A 12,669-nucleotide genomic window follows, 5' to 3' on the forward strand; every position below is an offset into this window, starting at 1 on the left:
CCCATGGGCCAGGCCTGCGCTCTCCCTGGCCATGTGGCTGTGGGCTGACCAGGGTGCTTGTGCACAGAATAAAGACCGTCTGACCTGCTCCCCTCCGTCCGACCCTTTCTGCAGGTGGCCCAGAGCCAGGTTCCCTGCTGTCTGCACAGTGATGTGGCACTGGGCCCCGTGGGCTGGTGGGCAGGTGGGGGGAGCCCCTAGGCGGGGATGGAGTTGTAGCCTGTAGGGCACACCCTTCCCACGAATGTGGGAAGTGGCCTGGCCCCAGCCCAGACCTATGACTCCTTGTAAGAGGGTCAGGTCACACTGCTCCCTGGGAGCTTGGGAGGAGTTGCTGCCAAGGGGCCTGAGTGGGGGTGGGGTGGGGCCTGTGACTCACCAGCAGTGTGCGCCAGGGACCCCCAGCCTCCGATGGGAGGGACCTGGCCCGCGGAGGGAGGGTTCCTGGGCCCCAGGTTGCTCTGCTGTGTCTGGAGGCAGAAAGGAAAGGCCTCACTTCCCAGAAAGCATGTGGGATGCAGCGGGGGAGGTCTGGCGGTCCCTCTGGGAAATCCCCTAGCGCGGGAGGGGATGAGGCCTGTCTGAGTCGGCGGGTGTTTCCTGGGCACTCCCTGTCCTGTCCCTGCCGCTCCTTCCACACTGTCCCAGCCTCAGAGAGGGGAACCGGGGCTGTCACCATGTGCCACAGCCAGCAGTGGACACACGGACCGTCTGCAACGGACCTTGGTGGGGTGGGGTGTCCCGGGTCCAAGGTAGGGGCCCAGCTGGTGGCCAGAAGACTCAGGGACTGGAGCGGGGCTTCCTGCCCAGGTGTCCCCCACCCTCAGAGCAGACGTGCAATGTGGGCACGGCCAGTGTTACAAAACAGCTTTATAAAAAATAAACTTCAGAAACTTTCTTTAAAAACAAAAAACTGCCTTAGGGGCAATGCCAGTGTGGACACCGGCCGGACCGTCGTATAAATAACTGGGCGAAGGTGGCGCTCAGTGTGCGGGGAGGAAGCGCGCGCGGACGCTCCGCTCCAGCCCGGGCAGCCGCGCCGCTCGCAGTGCCTGGAGCAGCCGTGACAGCAGCGCCCCTTCCGGCGCCCGGCGCAGCTCCGAGAGCCGCTGCCGCAGCTTCTCCTGCAGGGCCACGCGGCTGCCCCTCGGCAGCGACGGGTCCCATTCCGCTGGGCCCGCGAGGGCCTGCTGCAGCCGCTGCAGCCTCCTGGAGGAGACGTCCTGGAAAACCACGAAGTCGATCACAGCGCGCTCGCACTCCTCAGTCCCTGCAGGAGGGTCAGGGCGAGCGGGTCAGTCATTTAGCCCACAGGCACTGGCAGGGGCCCTGGGGGAGTTCACAGAACACAAGAAATCCCTGTGCACTAAATGAGCAAAACGTGAACTACCTGCAGAGCACAGTACTAAGCGGCGGAATAAATCAGCAAGCAGGTGCAGGTTGTCAGGACAGGAGCTCCCAGCCAGGTGGCCAGGGCAAAGGCCCTGGGGCAAGAGAAGCTGGGCTGGGGTGGGCAGGGCCACTGCAAAGAGTCAGGAGCCACAGTGGGACTGGTCCCGGCTGACCTGACATTAAGAGGGTCACCTCCCTCTGCCTGAGCACTACAAAACTTTAAACTCTCTGGACCTCAGTTTCCCCGTGTTGGAGGAAGTAGCCACCTTCCTCAGAGGCTGCTGGGACTGTTGGGAGAATATGCTGAAGCCACCTCCCCAGGCGAGGCTTGTCCCTGGCCTGGATGCTAACCCTCAGCCACCCTGAAGGGGCTAGACTCTGAGGAACCCCGGACCCCACAAAGCTTCCGCAGGCCCTTGCCAGAGACTAACAGCAATGCCCCCTACTCCAGGGCTGGGCTCCTGCCTGGCTGGGAGGGACACAGGCTGACTCACCAGCCCCCTTGGTCCCCCTGCTCACCTGGCTCACCCGGCCCCTCCTCGCCGCGTGGGAAGCCAGTGCAGCTGGTGCACAGGGCATCGTGGGAGGAGGAGCCCGGCACGTTGAGGGCCAGACCCAGGGCCGTGCAGTTGCGGTGGGGCTGGCAGCGCTCTGAGCTGGAGCTGCTGGCTGAGAAGGTGCCTGGGGGACATGGCTGGCACTGTGTGTTCTGGCTGGGGGTACCTGGTGTGGGGAGAGCAGGTAGGACAGGATCAGGGAAGGCAGGGTGTCTTTGCTCATGGCTCAAGTCTGGGACCAGCAACTCGAGCCCCCCAACACACACCTCCTGACACCACCCCTCCTCTAGGTTCCCCTCCTCCGGGCACCCCTCCAGTCACCCAGCACGCACCCAGAGCGGTCACGCCGGCGCCGGGCGGACACGGCGTGTGCTCCAGGCAGAAGCCAGCGTGCGCGAAAAAGCCGGGGCGGCAGCGGCAGGCGCGGTTGTGGGTGGCGTGGCACGGTCGCGCCTCCTCCTCGCGCTCCCCGCAGAGGACGTTGCAGTAGCGGCAACGCTCCAGGTAGTTCCAGAACTGCGTGTAGTGGCGTGGTGGGCATGCGCCGCATGTTGTGGGGCTGTCCCGGCTGCACGGCCGCTGCACGAAGGTGCCCGGGGGGCACTGGGCGCACGACAGCCACTCTTGCGTCTCCGCGTCGCGCCACGGGTAGGTGGGCGTATCTGCCGCCCCGCGCGCGGCCAGCGCCAGCAGCAGGGAGGGCAGTGCCCATGCGGGGCACAGCAGGGACAGGCGCAGTCTCTGGTGCACCCCCATGGTCTTCGCTAAAGCAAGGTGAGGGTCAGCACAAACACCGGGATATGGCCCAGCCCACCAACGCGCCGCCTCCTCAGCCTCCAGCCTGCCCGGAGATGGGCTCGAGTCCCGAAACGCACCCCAGTGCCGGCTGGTGTCCCACCTTACCTGCCTTGGCCCCACGCACTCCAGCCCCAGCCGCCGTGCGCAGGGCTACGTTTTGTTCGGGCCGGTGGGAGGGGCCAGCCTTGCCACGCCCCCGCGGGAACCCCTCCCTCCCCTGGCGCCACTTCTCCGACCAGGGCTCAGTCCAGGGGCAGTTTTCTGAGGGGGCCCAGCAGTCTGGGAACTGCCCTCCCCAGCACCAGGGGCAGCTCCTGACCCGAAGACCAGGGCATGGCAGCCCAGGGTGGAAGTGGGGGCACCCAGGACCCCACTGCAGTTGAGGGCCCAGAGTGGAAAGAGCACGCAGGGCACTGCTCTCACAGGGCAGGGTGGGAAGGGGACCCACAGGCAACACCCATCCCTCCCTGCACCCTCCAATCCCACCACCAAACCCAAGCCGTACAGATGCTGTCCTGGGCACTGCCACAGCTTTATTAGAGAGCCCTGTCCTCCAATTAAAAGTGGGCACATGTCCACACAGGCTCCCCTCCTTCCTGGTTGGGGCCTCAGCCGAGATGTCCGGGGGGGCGTCACTCATCAGCCGGCCGCCAGGGAAATCCTGGGGAACTGCCTTCAGCAGCCAGGGCTTTGCAGGCCAAAGTCCCGCCCCCGGGGAGAACCCTGGGCCCCATCTGAGGCCTGCACTGGTCTGGCAGGCGGGCACCAGGCCCTCTTGAGTGGGCTCAGCCACACCAGAGCTGGACAGGTAAGTGCCACGGCAAGGGTGACCCAAGAGTCTCCACGAGGGCTCACTGGAGCTCTGGCCAGAAGACCTGGGTGATGCTCTGCTTCCTGCAGGCGGCATGGCAGGCCGGGCACGTCCTAGAGGCCTGTGGAGACACCCAGGCTGCTGGACGTGCCTGACAAGCACCACCCCCAGGATGAGGGCCTGCCCCAGCCCCCGAGCCCACCCCCGGGACGAGGTCCAGCAGGAGCTCCTGGGGGCCAGGTGCCAACCTGGAGGTGCCGCCGCCAGCAGGCCTGGCAGCGGTGGAAGTCGCAGGAGGGGCACTCGAAGAGCACTGTGTCCTCTGCCCCACAGCCCCGGCACGCAAAGCCTGCCGCCAGGGGCCCACCGCGAGCACCTGCAGCCTGCCGCTGGGCGCCGCCCCTCCCACGAGGCTCACCCCGCTCAGACTGCGCGTGCCCATGGGGCCGGCTGGGCCCTGCGGCGGCACTGTCGAGCCCCGAACCCCCAGCTGGCTTCTGTCTGAGAAAGGACAAGATCTTGCTCTGGGTCTTCCCAGGTTTCTCCGATTGTGCGGGGCCTGGGGACAGAGAAGTGAGTCCGAGGGGGGGCCCGCTCTTTCTCTGCTGCCCACCTGCCAGGACTGCATGGGATGGGGGGTTCCGAAGCACCTGGGCACAGCCCTACCTGGCTGGGGAGGCCCCTGGGTGAGCTCAGGAGGCACAGTGGAGCCCTCTTCCTGGGGGCCCAGCAGCTCCATGCCTGTGCCCGGGGAGGGCAGGCTGGTCAGGTCTGTGCATGTCTGCAGGAAGCGCTGCTTGTGGTGGGGGCGCACAAACATGCCGAACCCTGTGGGGAGCTTCACTCAGGCCCAGGACAGCAGCCCACGCCGTCCGCTGCCCCCACCGCCCCATCCCGCCCGCGGCCCGGGTGTCACTTGCTGTGCAGCAGGGGGAAGTCCTCGGGCCTCGCCGTGGTCAAGGCAGCCAGCACGGCCAGCACCTTGTCGAGGTCATCGTCCCGCTTGTAGGCTTTCAGTGCTGCCAAGAGCTGGTTGCAGCGGGCAGACCCCAGGGCCCTGCGGGCATCTGCCAGGTAGGCGCTCACGGCAGGCTGGCCCCTGGGTCCCATGTGTGGACAGCTGCCACGGTCTCCTGGTGAGTCCGGGAAGCAGCGTCAGGGGCCAGGGACCCAGGCAGTTCCACACACCCCCACCTCCACCTCCTCCCAGGAGAGCCCCTCTCACTGCTCAGTACACCTGGGGCTGCGGGACCACGAGCAGCGCCCCTGGGACTCCCCACGGTGGCCCTGCTTCAGACTCTCTGCGGTCAAGCTGAAGGATGAGCCTCCTCAGGACCAAGGGCCCCACCCAGGGGCTGCAGAACCCCCAGGATACAGGAGCCAGGTACCTGTGCCGAGCGGCCTGGTGGACAGGTGGGGCCCACCCTGGTTCAGGTGCTCTCTGGGATCCAGCTGCTTGGCCACAGCTTTGGACAGGGTCAGCCTGGAGTTAGGTTCCCTCCTCCCTGAAGAAACAAAAAACACAAGGAGCCATACAGCTGGTTCCTGAGGATCTGGAAGGTTCCCTGGGGAGGAGGCAGGTCTGGCTGGGGGTAGACTGGGCCTTACAGCCCGCCCACCCTGGAGCAGCAGGCCCGACCCTGCTGCCCTGTTCTGGGGACTTTCTGCTGGGCTGTTCACTAGGAGGCCTGAGAGCAGGCGCTCCCACCTCCAAGGGTACCGGGTTCAACTCCAGATATCCACAGGAGTAGGCAGGAGGGGGACAGGTGTCTGCTGGTCCAAGACCCTGCCGGCCTGTGCACAGGGTGAAAGTCTCTTGGAAGGCCTGGACCCTGGGCCGTGCAGTGGGGGATGGCCAGGGCTCTCCCCAGGTGATGCTGCCTCACTGCGGCCCCAATCAGCCCGCTCCACCACCCCAGAACCCTGCGTGCCACTCTGCCTTCTGGGTCTGAGTCTGAGGGTCCTGCCAGCAGCCCCCTCACCGCTGAGGTCCAGGGCTGGCTGTGACCGCTGCTCTCGGGAAAGCCTATGCTCAGGCCGGTAGCCGCATCCTTGGCCTGTCAGCTGGACACACAGCTCCTCAAACTGCTGCTTGTGGTGGGGCCGCACGAACTGGTAGAAGCCTATCAGGGAGGGGGCGTCTGGGCTTGTGGGCTGGGGGCTCAGGGGACCATGGGCCACCCACCTGACGCCTTCTCTAGAGAACGCAGACAACCTGGGGCCTTGGTGGCCCGCCTGGCTCTCCCAGAAGGCCCCCACCCCACAGCGTGGCACTGTCCCTGGGGGACAGCCTCCGCGGGTCACGGCACCTTGGAGCAGGCTGTGTTTCTTGGGGTCCTCGGCAAAGAGGGGACCGAGGCAGGCTGCCAGGGCTGTGAAGTCGTCCGAGCCCTTGTAGTCCTGCAGCGCCCGGGCGAAGGTGTCGAAGCTGGCCTGGCTCAGCTCCTGCTTCACCGCCACCATGAAGAGTCTGGCTCTGCCCACCTGCGCGCCAGCTACTGGCTCCTCCTGCTGGACACAGGCCCGAGGCTGCCATGAGTGCCAGCCGCATCCGCCTGTCCTGGGCTACAGAGCCATGCCAGCCTCTCCGGCAGGTCTAGGGTTCCCTGGGACCGTGGGTTGCCATCGGGGGGCTGCTGGAGAGGCCCCAATGATGGAGGATGCTGGGCCTGGCCCGCCTGGGGTCACCCGGAAGGCGGCCCGGAGAGGCCGGCAGGGAGCCCACGCACGGCTCCAAGGTAAGGTGGCCACGCCTGCACTCCACACCCCTTGAGAGCAAAGAGGAGACTTGTCCTCCCTCAAGCTGGGAGCTCCCGTGGGGCCGTCCCTCTGCTCCCCCCTCAAGCCCTCGCCCCAAAGCGGGTGCCGCCGATGCTTGGAGGACAGCAGCTCACAGTGAGGGACTCCTCCGCACAGAGCACCCCACTTTTCCTGCACACCCCAAAGACCGACAGGGACAGTCCAGGAGCCCCCAGCCCTGCCCCCGCGTGGCCCCTGGCAGGCCCAGGCCCTCGGCAGCCAGCCCACTTCCTGACAGCACCAGCCCTGCTGGGCACCGCCTGGTCTTCCCAGAAGGCGAGGGACATGGACAAAGGATGCCACATATGGGGCTTTCCAGCAGGGGAGGGCTTCCTGCCTCAGGTGCCACTCGGACGCCTGCACCTCCCCACGTGGGCAGGTCCACTCTCGAGGGAGAAGCTGGGTGAGGCCCAGCACTGCCCACGGTGGCTGAGGAAGCTACAGCCAGCTGCAGGCCCCAAACCCAACATGCCCAAGGCTGGGCCCGACTCCAGCCAGGAGGAAGGGAACCCCTAAGGCCCACAGAAGGGCCTGCAAATGTTGAGTCTTCGGACCACGCCCAGTCCATTGAAGCCCGGAAACCAGCTCCTGGAGGTGGCCCCCTGGGTCTGGCCCGGCCCATGCCCCTGCCTGGTTGGCGACCACAGTCCACAGGTGCTAAAAGCCAGATCCCCACGGGCGCCTGTGGGTGGCCGGCACGGGCTGCAGGGCGGCTCACGTACCGGGCGGCTGACCAGCCTGACTTTCCTCCTCCCTCCTCTCTGCTCGTCTGCCAGCCTCTTCTCGCACCGGGAGGGCAGGGCTGAGTCGCCGTGAGCCTGCGGAGGACACAGCTGTGGTCTCGTCCACACCTTCGGGGGCCTCGAAGCCCCTGTGACACCCACGTGGTCCAGGGGAAGATGGTACCTGGGGCCCCAGGGAGCCCTGACCGGCAGCCTGGATGGAGGTCCCAGGTGTGGGGTCAGAGTAAAGCCCCTGGGGGACAGCGCCATGGCCTGTCCCCCTTTCCCAGTCATGCCACCCGTACCTGGGAGAGCAGGTTCAGGGAGAACAGTTCCACAATGACTGAGGGGACAGAGCTGCCTACTGTCAGCACCCGGGGCTCGCTCCAGGGGTCCACAGAGCAGAACGGGGGCTGGGGGGGAATGGCTCCCAGCAGAGGGCAGGGAGAAAGCTTCAGGGCAGGCCTCGGAAATTACAGGCTTCTGGGAAAAGGCCCCAGGGGAGAACAAACTTGGAGTCCCACCCATGGCCCAGGCCTAGAGAAAGGGTAGCCTCAGGCACAGGTGTCAGGGGGCACTGGACCGTGAGTGGACTGGGCCAAGGACCTGCAAGAGTACTGCGGGGCACCAGCTGAGGGCCTGGGTACACTGCCCGGGAACAGCAGCCAGGGGCAGGAGCAGACAGCATGGGGCAGAGCCGGGCAGTGCTGGAATCCCAGTCTGCCCAGAAGGGGGTTCGCAGGGGTGAGTGGGACAGTGCCTGAGGCCAGACGGCCTGTTCCTGCCCCAAGCCCCCACACCTCCTCTGCACCAGGGTGGGCCTCGTCCCCAGGCGCCCTGGCCCGCTGCTCGCTGTGCTCCAGGGCGGCCAGCAGCCCTGTGGGCCTCCTCGAGGTGTGGACCGGCTCCTGCTCATACTCCACACACAAGCTGCTCTCGGCGTCCTCAGCAGCTGGTGACCCTGACGGAGCACCAAAGTGAGCAGCCAAGGCCATGGGGAAGGCCCAGCCTGGGGCACCACGATGCCGGCTAAGCTGCTGCCCCTCCCTGCATGGCCCTGCACCTGCCCCTCGCCCACCTGAGGGCCTCCGCTTCAGGCTGGGGACGTGCAGGTCCAGACTCTTGGCTTTCCTGGCGGAGAGGGAGGGGCCGGGGCTCTTGGCCACCCTGGCAGCATCTTCCTCCTCACCCAGACTGGGGGCCACAGCCTGAGGGGCCGGAGCTCGGGGCAATGGCGCCGGCATCTGCAGAATCACAGGGTGGGCAGGGACCCCGCCTGTTTCTGGCTCCTCAGGGGACAGCACCCGGCCCCCTCCCTCGGCAGGGCACGATGGCACAGCCAGCTGGCACTCGGGAGCTCACGGTTTTCTGAGCAACACGGAAGAACTGGGCCACATCTCGGATAACGTGGCCAAAGTTGTCGTACACCTTAACGTAGGGCCGCACCCAGGCGGGCAGCTGGGCTCTGGCATCCGCGTAAGCAAACCTAGAAGGAGGGTGTGGCCCATCAGCCGAGCGGCTGCACCTGCCCGCAGCCCACTCCACAGGGCTCAGGGCACCCAGGTGAAGAGCTGTTTGTTCCACCACAGGAGCCCCCAGCCCGAGACCCCACGGGGCCAGAGATGCTGCAAGGAGTCGGGGACAGCCCGTGTGTCCAGAAAGGGACTCCCCCAGTGAGGGGCTGCTGGGGGAAGTCCACAAGGAGCCCCACCTACACCTGCACAGCACGCACCTGTGGTCACAGAGGAAGACAGCCCCATAGTCCTGGCGGTGCCGGATCACCCTCCCAATGGCCTGGTTCACAGCCCTGGATGCCTGCTGCCGGTACCACTCCTGCCCGGAGAGGAACTGCAGGGGCAAGGGGACTCGGTCGTGGCCCTGGGTCATAGGGCTGGGTCATGGCCCTGGGTCATGGTGGATGGGGCCTGGGTGGTGGCCCTGGGTCACAGGGGGATGGGGTCTGGGTGGTGGTCCTGGTTCACAGGGGGATGGGGTCTGGGTGGTGGCCCTGGGTCACAGGGGGATGGGGTCTGGGTGGTGGCCCTGGGTCACAGGGGGATGGGGTCTGGGTGGTGGCCCTGGGTCACAGGGGGATGGGGTCTGGGTGGTGGCCCTGGGTCACAGGGGGATGGGGTCTGGGTGGTAGCCCTGGGTCACAGGGGGATGGGGTCTGGGTCATGGACCTGGGTCACACGGAGCTGGGGCATGGTCGTGGGGCTCCTTCCCCACACCGGCAGACCCTCCAGTAGCTTACCTGGACCCCAGCTCGGCTCTGACCCTGCATCTCGTCCAGAAACTGCATCTTGAGGACAACCCGGGGGTCCATGCGTGGGGGGTATGGGAGGCCTGTGACCACTACACCACGGCCATTCATGTCTGAGAAGTCCAGTCCCTCGCTTGCCTAGGGGACAGGCCAAGGAGCTGCCTGGGAGCAGCAGGCACTTACCCCACCCCCCTCCCCCACTGCCTACACCCGAGCCCAGGGACCTTCCCCAAGGGTCCGCCCACGCCTGACCCTCACAGCCGCATGCTCCCAGGCAGGGCAGAGGCAGAAGCCCCACCTGGACTCTGGAGTCCACGGCTCCCAGAACACCACGGCCGACTCCTACACGCTAAGACCCTCCCCTCCAAATGCCAGCCCGTGGCCTGTCAGTGGGATCCCTATGCCCAGCTGGGGCCAGCCCCACGCAGCCCAGGAGTGCCGCTCCCTCCAGACCTGTGTGTTGGATGTGGGGCCCGAGGGGGGACCCAGGCCTGTCCTGCCAGAGCCTGCTGACGAGGGCACCGGCAGCCAGGCTGGGGACAGTGACCACAGAGCACACACCTTGCCCCGGCACACCGCCAGGAAGGTGGCCCCACTGGACCCGGGGGCGGCCACCCTCTCGTAGTAAGCACCGATGACCTGCAAGGAGAGGCAGGTTAGCCCGAGCCTCGAGCCACTACCAGACCCTTCCTCCTTGAGCAAGACCCCAGATCTCATCCTCCAACAGGAGCCATCATCCTAGCCAGGAGGGCCAAGCAGAGTTCTAGAAGCTTCTGCATGGCACAGATCCCAGCTAACCCATCCCTCAGACCCAAAGCCCACTCAGTGTTTCCCAGAAAACACGGGGACCCCCAGGCCAGGGTGGCTTGCAGGGACCTCGCCCTGCTGCCGGCTCCTCGGGCAGGGCGTCGCCTGCCATTGCCAGCACACTGGGGTCAGGAGGAAGCCCAGGGCCCTGGGGAGCAGCCTGGAGCGCACCTCGGAGAAGCCGCCCTTGCTCCTGGGCTCCACGAACACCGGCTTCAGCGCCTCCACCTTCCTGGCCAAGTCTCGGGCCTGCAGGGGACAAGGGACAGGCACAGGCGACTTCGGGCTCGGGCTCGGCAGTGGCCGCAACCTGCTCTGTGCTCTGGCCCTGCCCAACCACCCTGCCCGTTTGGGGGGCTCCCGCCACCCCCTAGGAAGACACACAGGGGAGACACACCCGCCAGAACTCCAGGCTTTTCTCCATGACGGGGTACGACGGGAAGAAGACCAGGAGCCCGTGAGGCACCACGCGGGCGACGTTGCCTGGAGCACGGTGGCTGTGGTCAGGGCCGGGCCCAGGTGTCCAGAGGCCCCACTGACTCTGGGGGGGGGCGCCCAGCACAGGGGGAGGGTGGGGGCGGGGCAAGGTCTTCCCCGTGCGGCACTCACCCAGCGTCTTCCCCAGCGAGGACAGACACTCCTCAGAAAACCTGCACAGAGCCAGGCAGGCCACTGCTGCGAGGGTCCCCAGGCTGAGTCCCCGCTTTCCCGCCTCCTTGCCCTGCCCGGCCCGAGACCGGACCCCCTTACCGTCTGTCGAAGGCGGAGCTCAGCTGGGCTCCGTCGGGGCCTCTGGGGACGATGCCCACCCAGATCTGGTGCTGGTCGATGACGTGGGGGTTCTCCAGGCAGACAGGGAAAGGGCTGAGCACGGCCAAGGGAGCAGACAGTGGGCAGCAGCACAGAGCACCGCCTCAGCCCGCCAGGCCCGACCCCAGCACCCGGCTAACAGGGACTCCTGGCGCCCGCCCAGCCAGTGCACCCCACCCCCACCCAGCTGGCATCACCAATGTCACCAGCTCTTAGGCTCCTGGCAGGGCATGGCCCGTACATCTGCATCTCCAGGGCAAAGGAGGACACGGGGGCCAGCGTGCCGCTGGTGAGGATGAGGGTGCGGACGCCCTGGCGGACCAGCTCACGCATGCTGTGGCCGGGGCTGAAGCACCAGTAGCTCAGCACCTTCCCTGTGGGGTGGTGGGAGGGCGGTGTGAGGGTGGGACAGGGCCCTGACCACCTTCCTGACCGCCATCCTCTCCCTCGTTCACCATCAACGCGAGCGTCCCCTGCAGCCCCTGGGCCTGTGTGCACAGGTCAGAACAGGGTCTGCCCTGGGCCAGAGCCCAGACTGCGAGCCAGGCCTCCCTCGGGGTTTCCAGGAGCAGAAGGCAGACGCTGGGGGACACTTCCAGAGAGGCCAGGCAGCCCTAACCCTACACTCCTGCGGGAACAGTGCCCACCCCACAAGAGCACGCAGGGAGGAAGCGGCACTCGACCTCCCGACATTCCAGGCTCGGACTGCGAAAGAGGGAGCCAGTTAGTTCCCAGACCCCCTAGAGACGGAGCGTCTGCGTGAGCCTCCGTGACACGCCAGCAGCAAAACGGTCTCTCGGCTCAGAAGGGCCTGCCCGTTCCTAGAAGTGTTTGACCGTGGCCAGGTCCCTCCGGAAACTCCGGAAATTAACACTGCACGAGCAGGATGACGTCAAATGTGGCTCAGGGATGACAGCCCATTTCCTGAAAGCGGCAGAACCACTTCCACGTTGGGATCCGAGCTGCCTGGACGAGGGGGCGGCCTGGGCTGCTGCCAGGCACGGGGGCGGCAGGAAGAGCCCACCCCATGAACCCGTTTCCTACAAACGCCCACCAGGGAAGTCACGTGACTTCGGTACGCCAGTGTGGCCAGAGGAGCTCTGGTCCCCTCCCTGCCCAGGAGGGACACTTCCTACTGAGAGAGGCCTTGTCGCCCTCCCGGCCCTTCCCTTCCAGTGTCTGCACACACTCCACCGGCTGCTCCTGCTGGGTCTGTATATGCCACGTGCCACGGGTCATAGGCAGGGCAGGGGGAGGACAGAGCTACTCTGACCTCTGACCACCAGCCCCCGGGCTGGACACTGGGCAGGGTGGTGGGCCCACTGCAACCTGGGACACCGAGCCCAGGGCACGGGCACAGACCCCGTCCGCACAGCGTCCCCAGTGGCACCGACTGAGACACTGAGAAGCAGGGGAGCCACCGTGGCGCGTGGAGAAGGCGGGACTCAGGGCAGCAGGGCCGGCTGGGTGCACCCTTCACACTTGACCCCGGGGCTCAGGGGCCCCCGCAGTGCAGAGAGAGTAGACGGGAGCCCTGCCTCGAGGCACAGGTCCCTGCGCTGACCTGCGGCATAAACCAGTGGCTCCCAGCTGGGCCAGGAGGCCTGGCCATGCCCTGGCTCTGCCACCAGCCAGGTGACTCTGGGCAGGTCCCAGTGCCACTAAACCTTCTCCGAGGTCGCTCTAGCTCAATTAACTCTGACTTCCAGA

At 66.5% G+C, this 12,669-nt stretch overlaps 2 protein-coding genes across 2 annotated transcripts in view; both read right to left on the reverse strand.

Annotated features, from left to right (window-relative positions):
* Positions 1 to 852: 852 nt before the first annotated feature.
* TNFRSF6B (TNF receptor superfamily member 6b) lies at positions 853 to 3,654 on the reverse strand. Its single transcript, XM_012772997.3, has 4 exons — positions 2,853 to 3,654; positions 2,282 to 2,713; positions 1,912 to 2,115; positions 853 to 1,270 (listed from the first exon to the last, which is right to left on the reverse strand). The coding sequence occupies exons 1-4, from the start codon at positions 3,652 to 3,654 to the stop codon at positions 984 to 986; spliced, it is 1,725 nt and encodes a 574-aa protein (XP_012628451.2). The 3' UTR covers positions 853 to 983.
* Positions 3,541 to 12,669, reverse strand: part of RTEL1 (regulator of telomere elongation helicase 1) — a 31,200-nt gene continuing 22,071 nt past the window's right edge. Inside the window, exons 17-35 of the mRNA XM_076010799.1 lie at positions 11,201 to 11,333; positions 10,900 to 11,013; positions 10,759 to 10,799; positions 10,547 to 10,632; positions 10,321 to 10,398; positions 9,904 to 9,981; positions 9,334 to 9,480; positions 8,812 to 8,927; positions 8,442 to 8,565; positions 8,158 to 8,323; positions 7,880 to 8,040; positions 7,080 to 7,175; positions 5,868 to 6,066; positions 5,541 to 5,681; positions 4,947 to 5,063; positions 4,479 to 4,691; positions 4,225 to 4,386; positions 3,977 to 4,117; positions 3,541 to 3,679 (exon numbers count right to left, since the gene is read on the reverse strand). Coding sequence (XP_075866914.1) covers positions 3,672 to 3,679; positions 3,977 to 4,117; positions 4,225 to 4,386; positions 4,479 to 4,691; positions 4,947 to 5,063; positions 5,541 to 5,681; positions 5,868 to 6,066; positions 7,080 to 7,175; positions 7,880 to 8,040; positions 8,158 to 8,323; positions 8,442 to 8,565; positions 8,812 to 8,927; positions 9,334 to 9,480; positions 9,904 to 9,981; positions 10,321 to 10,398; positions 10,547 to 10,632; positions 10,759 to 10,799; positions 10,900 to 11,013; positions 11,201 to 11,333 — 2,321 coding nt within the window. The 3' untranslated portion in view covers positions 3,541 to 3,671. The remainder of the gene's footprint in view (positions 3,680 to 3,976; positions 4,118 to 4,224; positions 4,387 to 4,478; positions 4,692 to 4,946; positions 5,064 to 5,540; positions 5,682 to 5,867; positions 6,067 to 7,079; positions 7,176 to 7,879; positions 8,041 to 8,157; positions 8,324 to 8,441; positions 8,566 to 8,811; positions 8,928 to 9,333; positions 9,481 to 9,903; positions 9,982 to 10,320; positions 10,399 to 10,546; positions 10,633 to 10,758; positions 10,800 to 10,899; positions 11,014 to 11,200; positions 11,334 to 12,669) is intronic.

Source organism: Microcebus murinus, chromosome 16 (genome assembly GCF_040939455.1).
Source record: "Microcebus murinus isolate Inina chromosome 16, M.murinus_Inina_mat1.0, whole genome shotgun sequence".
In the NCBI taxonomy this organism is placed as follows: domain Eukaryota; kingdom Metazoa; phylum Chordata; class Mammalia; order Primates; family Cheirogaleidae; genus Microcebus; species Microcebus murinus.

What these genes read in the sequence shown, in the direction of transcription:
- TNFRSF6B (XM_012772997.3), bottom strand. Translation starts at nt 3,654, where the DNA reads ATGCCGCCTGCAGGAAGCAGAGCATCACCCAGGTCTTCTGGCCAGAGC. An exon ending in AGTGCGTGGGGCCAAGGCAG is followed by an intron (nt 2,714 to 2,852) that starts GTAAGGTGGGAC and finishes ACCTTGCTTTAG; the next exon opens with CGAAGACCATGGGGGTGCAC. An exon ending in GGAGGGGCCGGGTGAGCCAG is followed by an intron (nt 1,271 to 1,911) that starts GTGAGCAGGGGG and finishes ACCCTCCTGCAG; the next exon opens with GGACTGAGGAGTGCGAGCGC.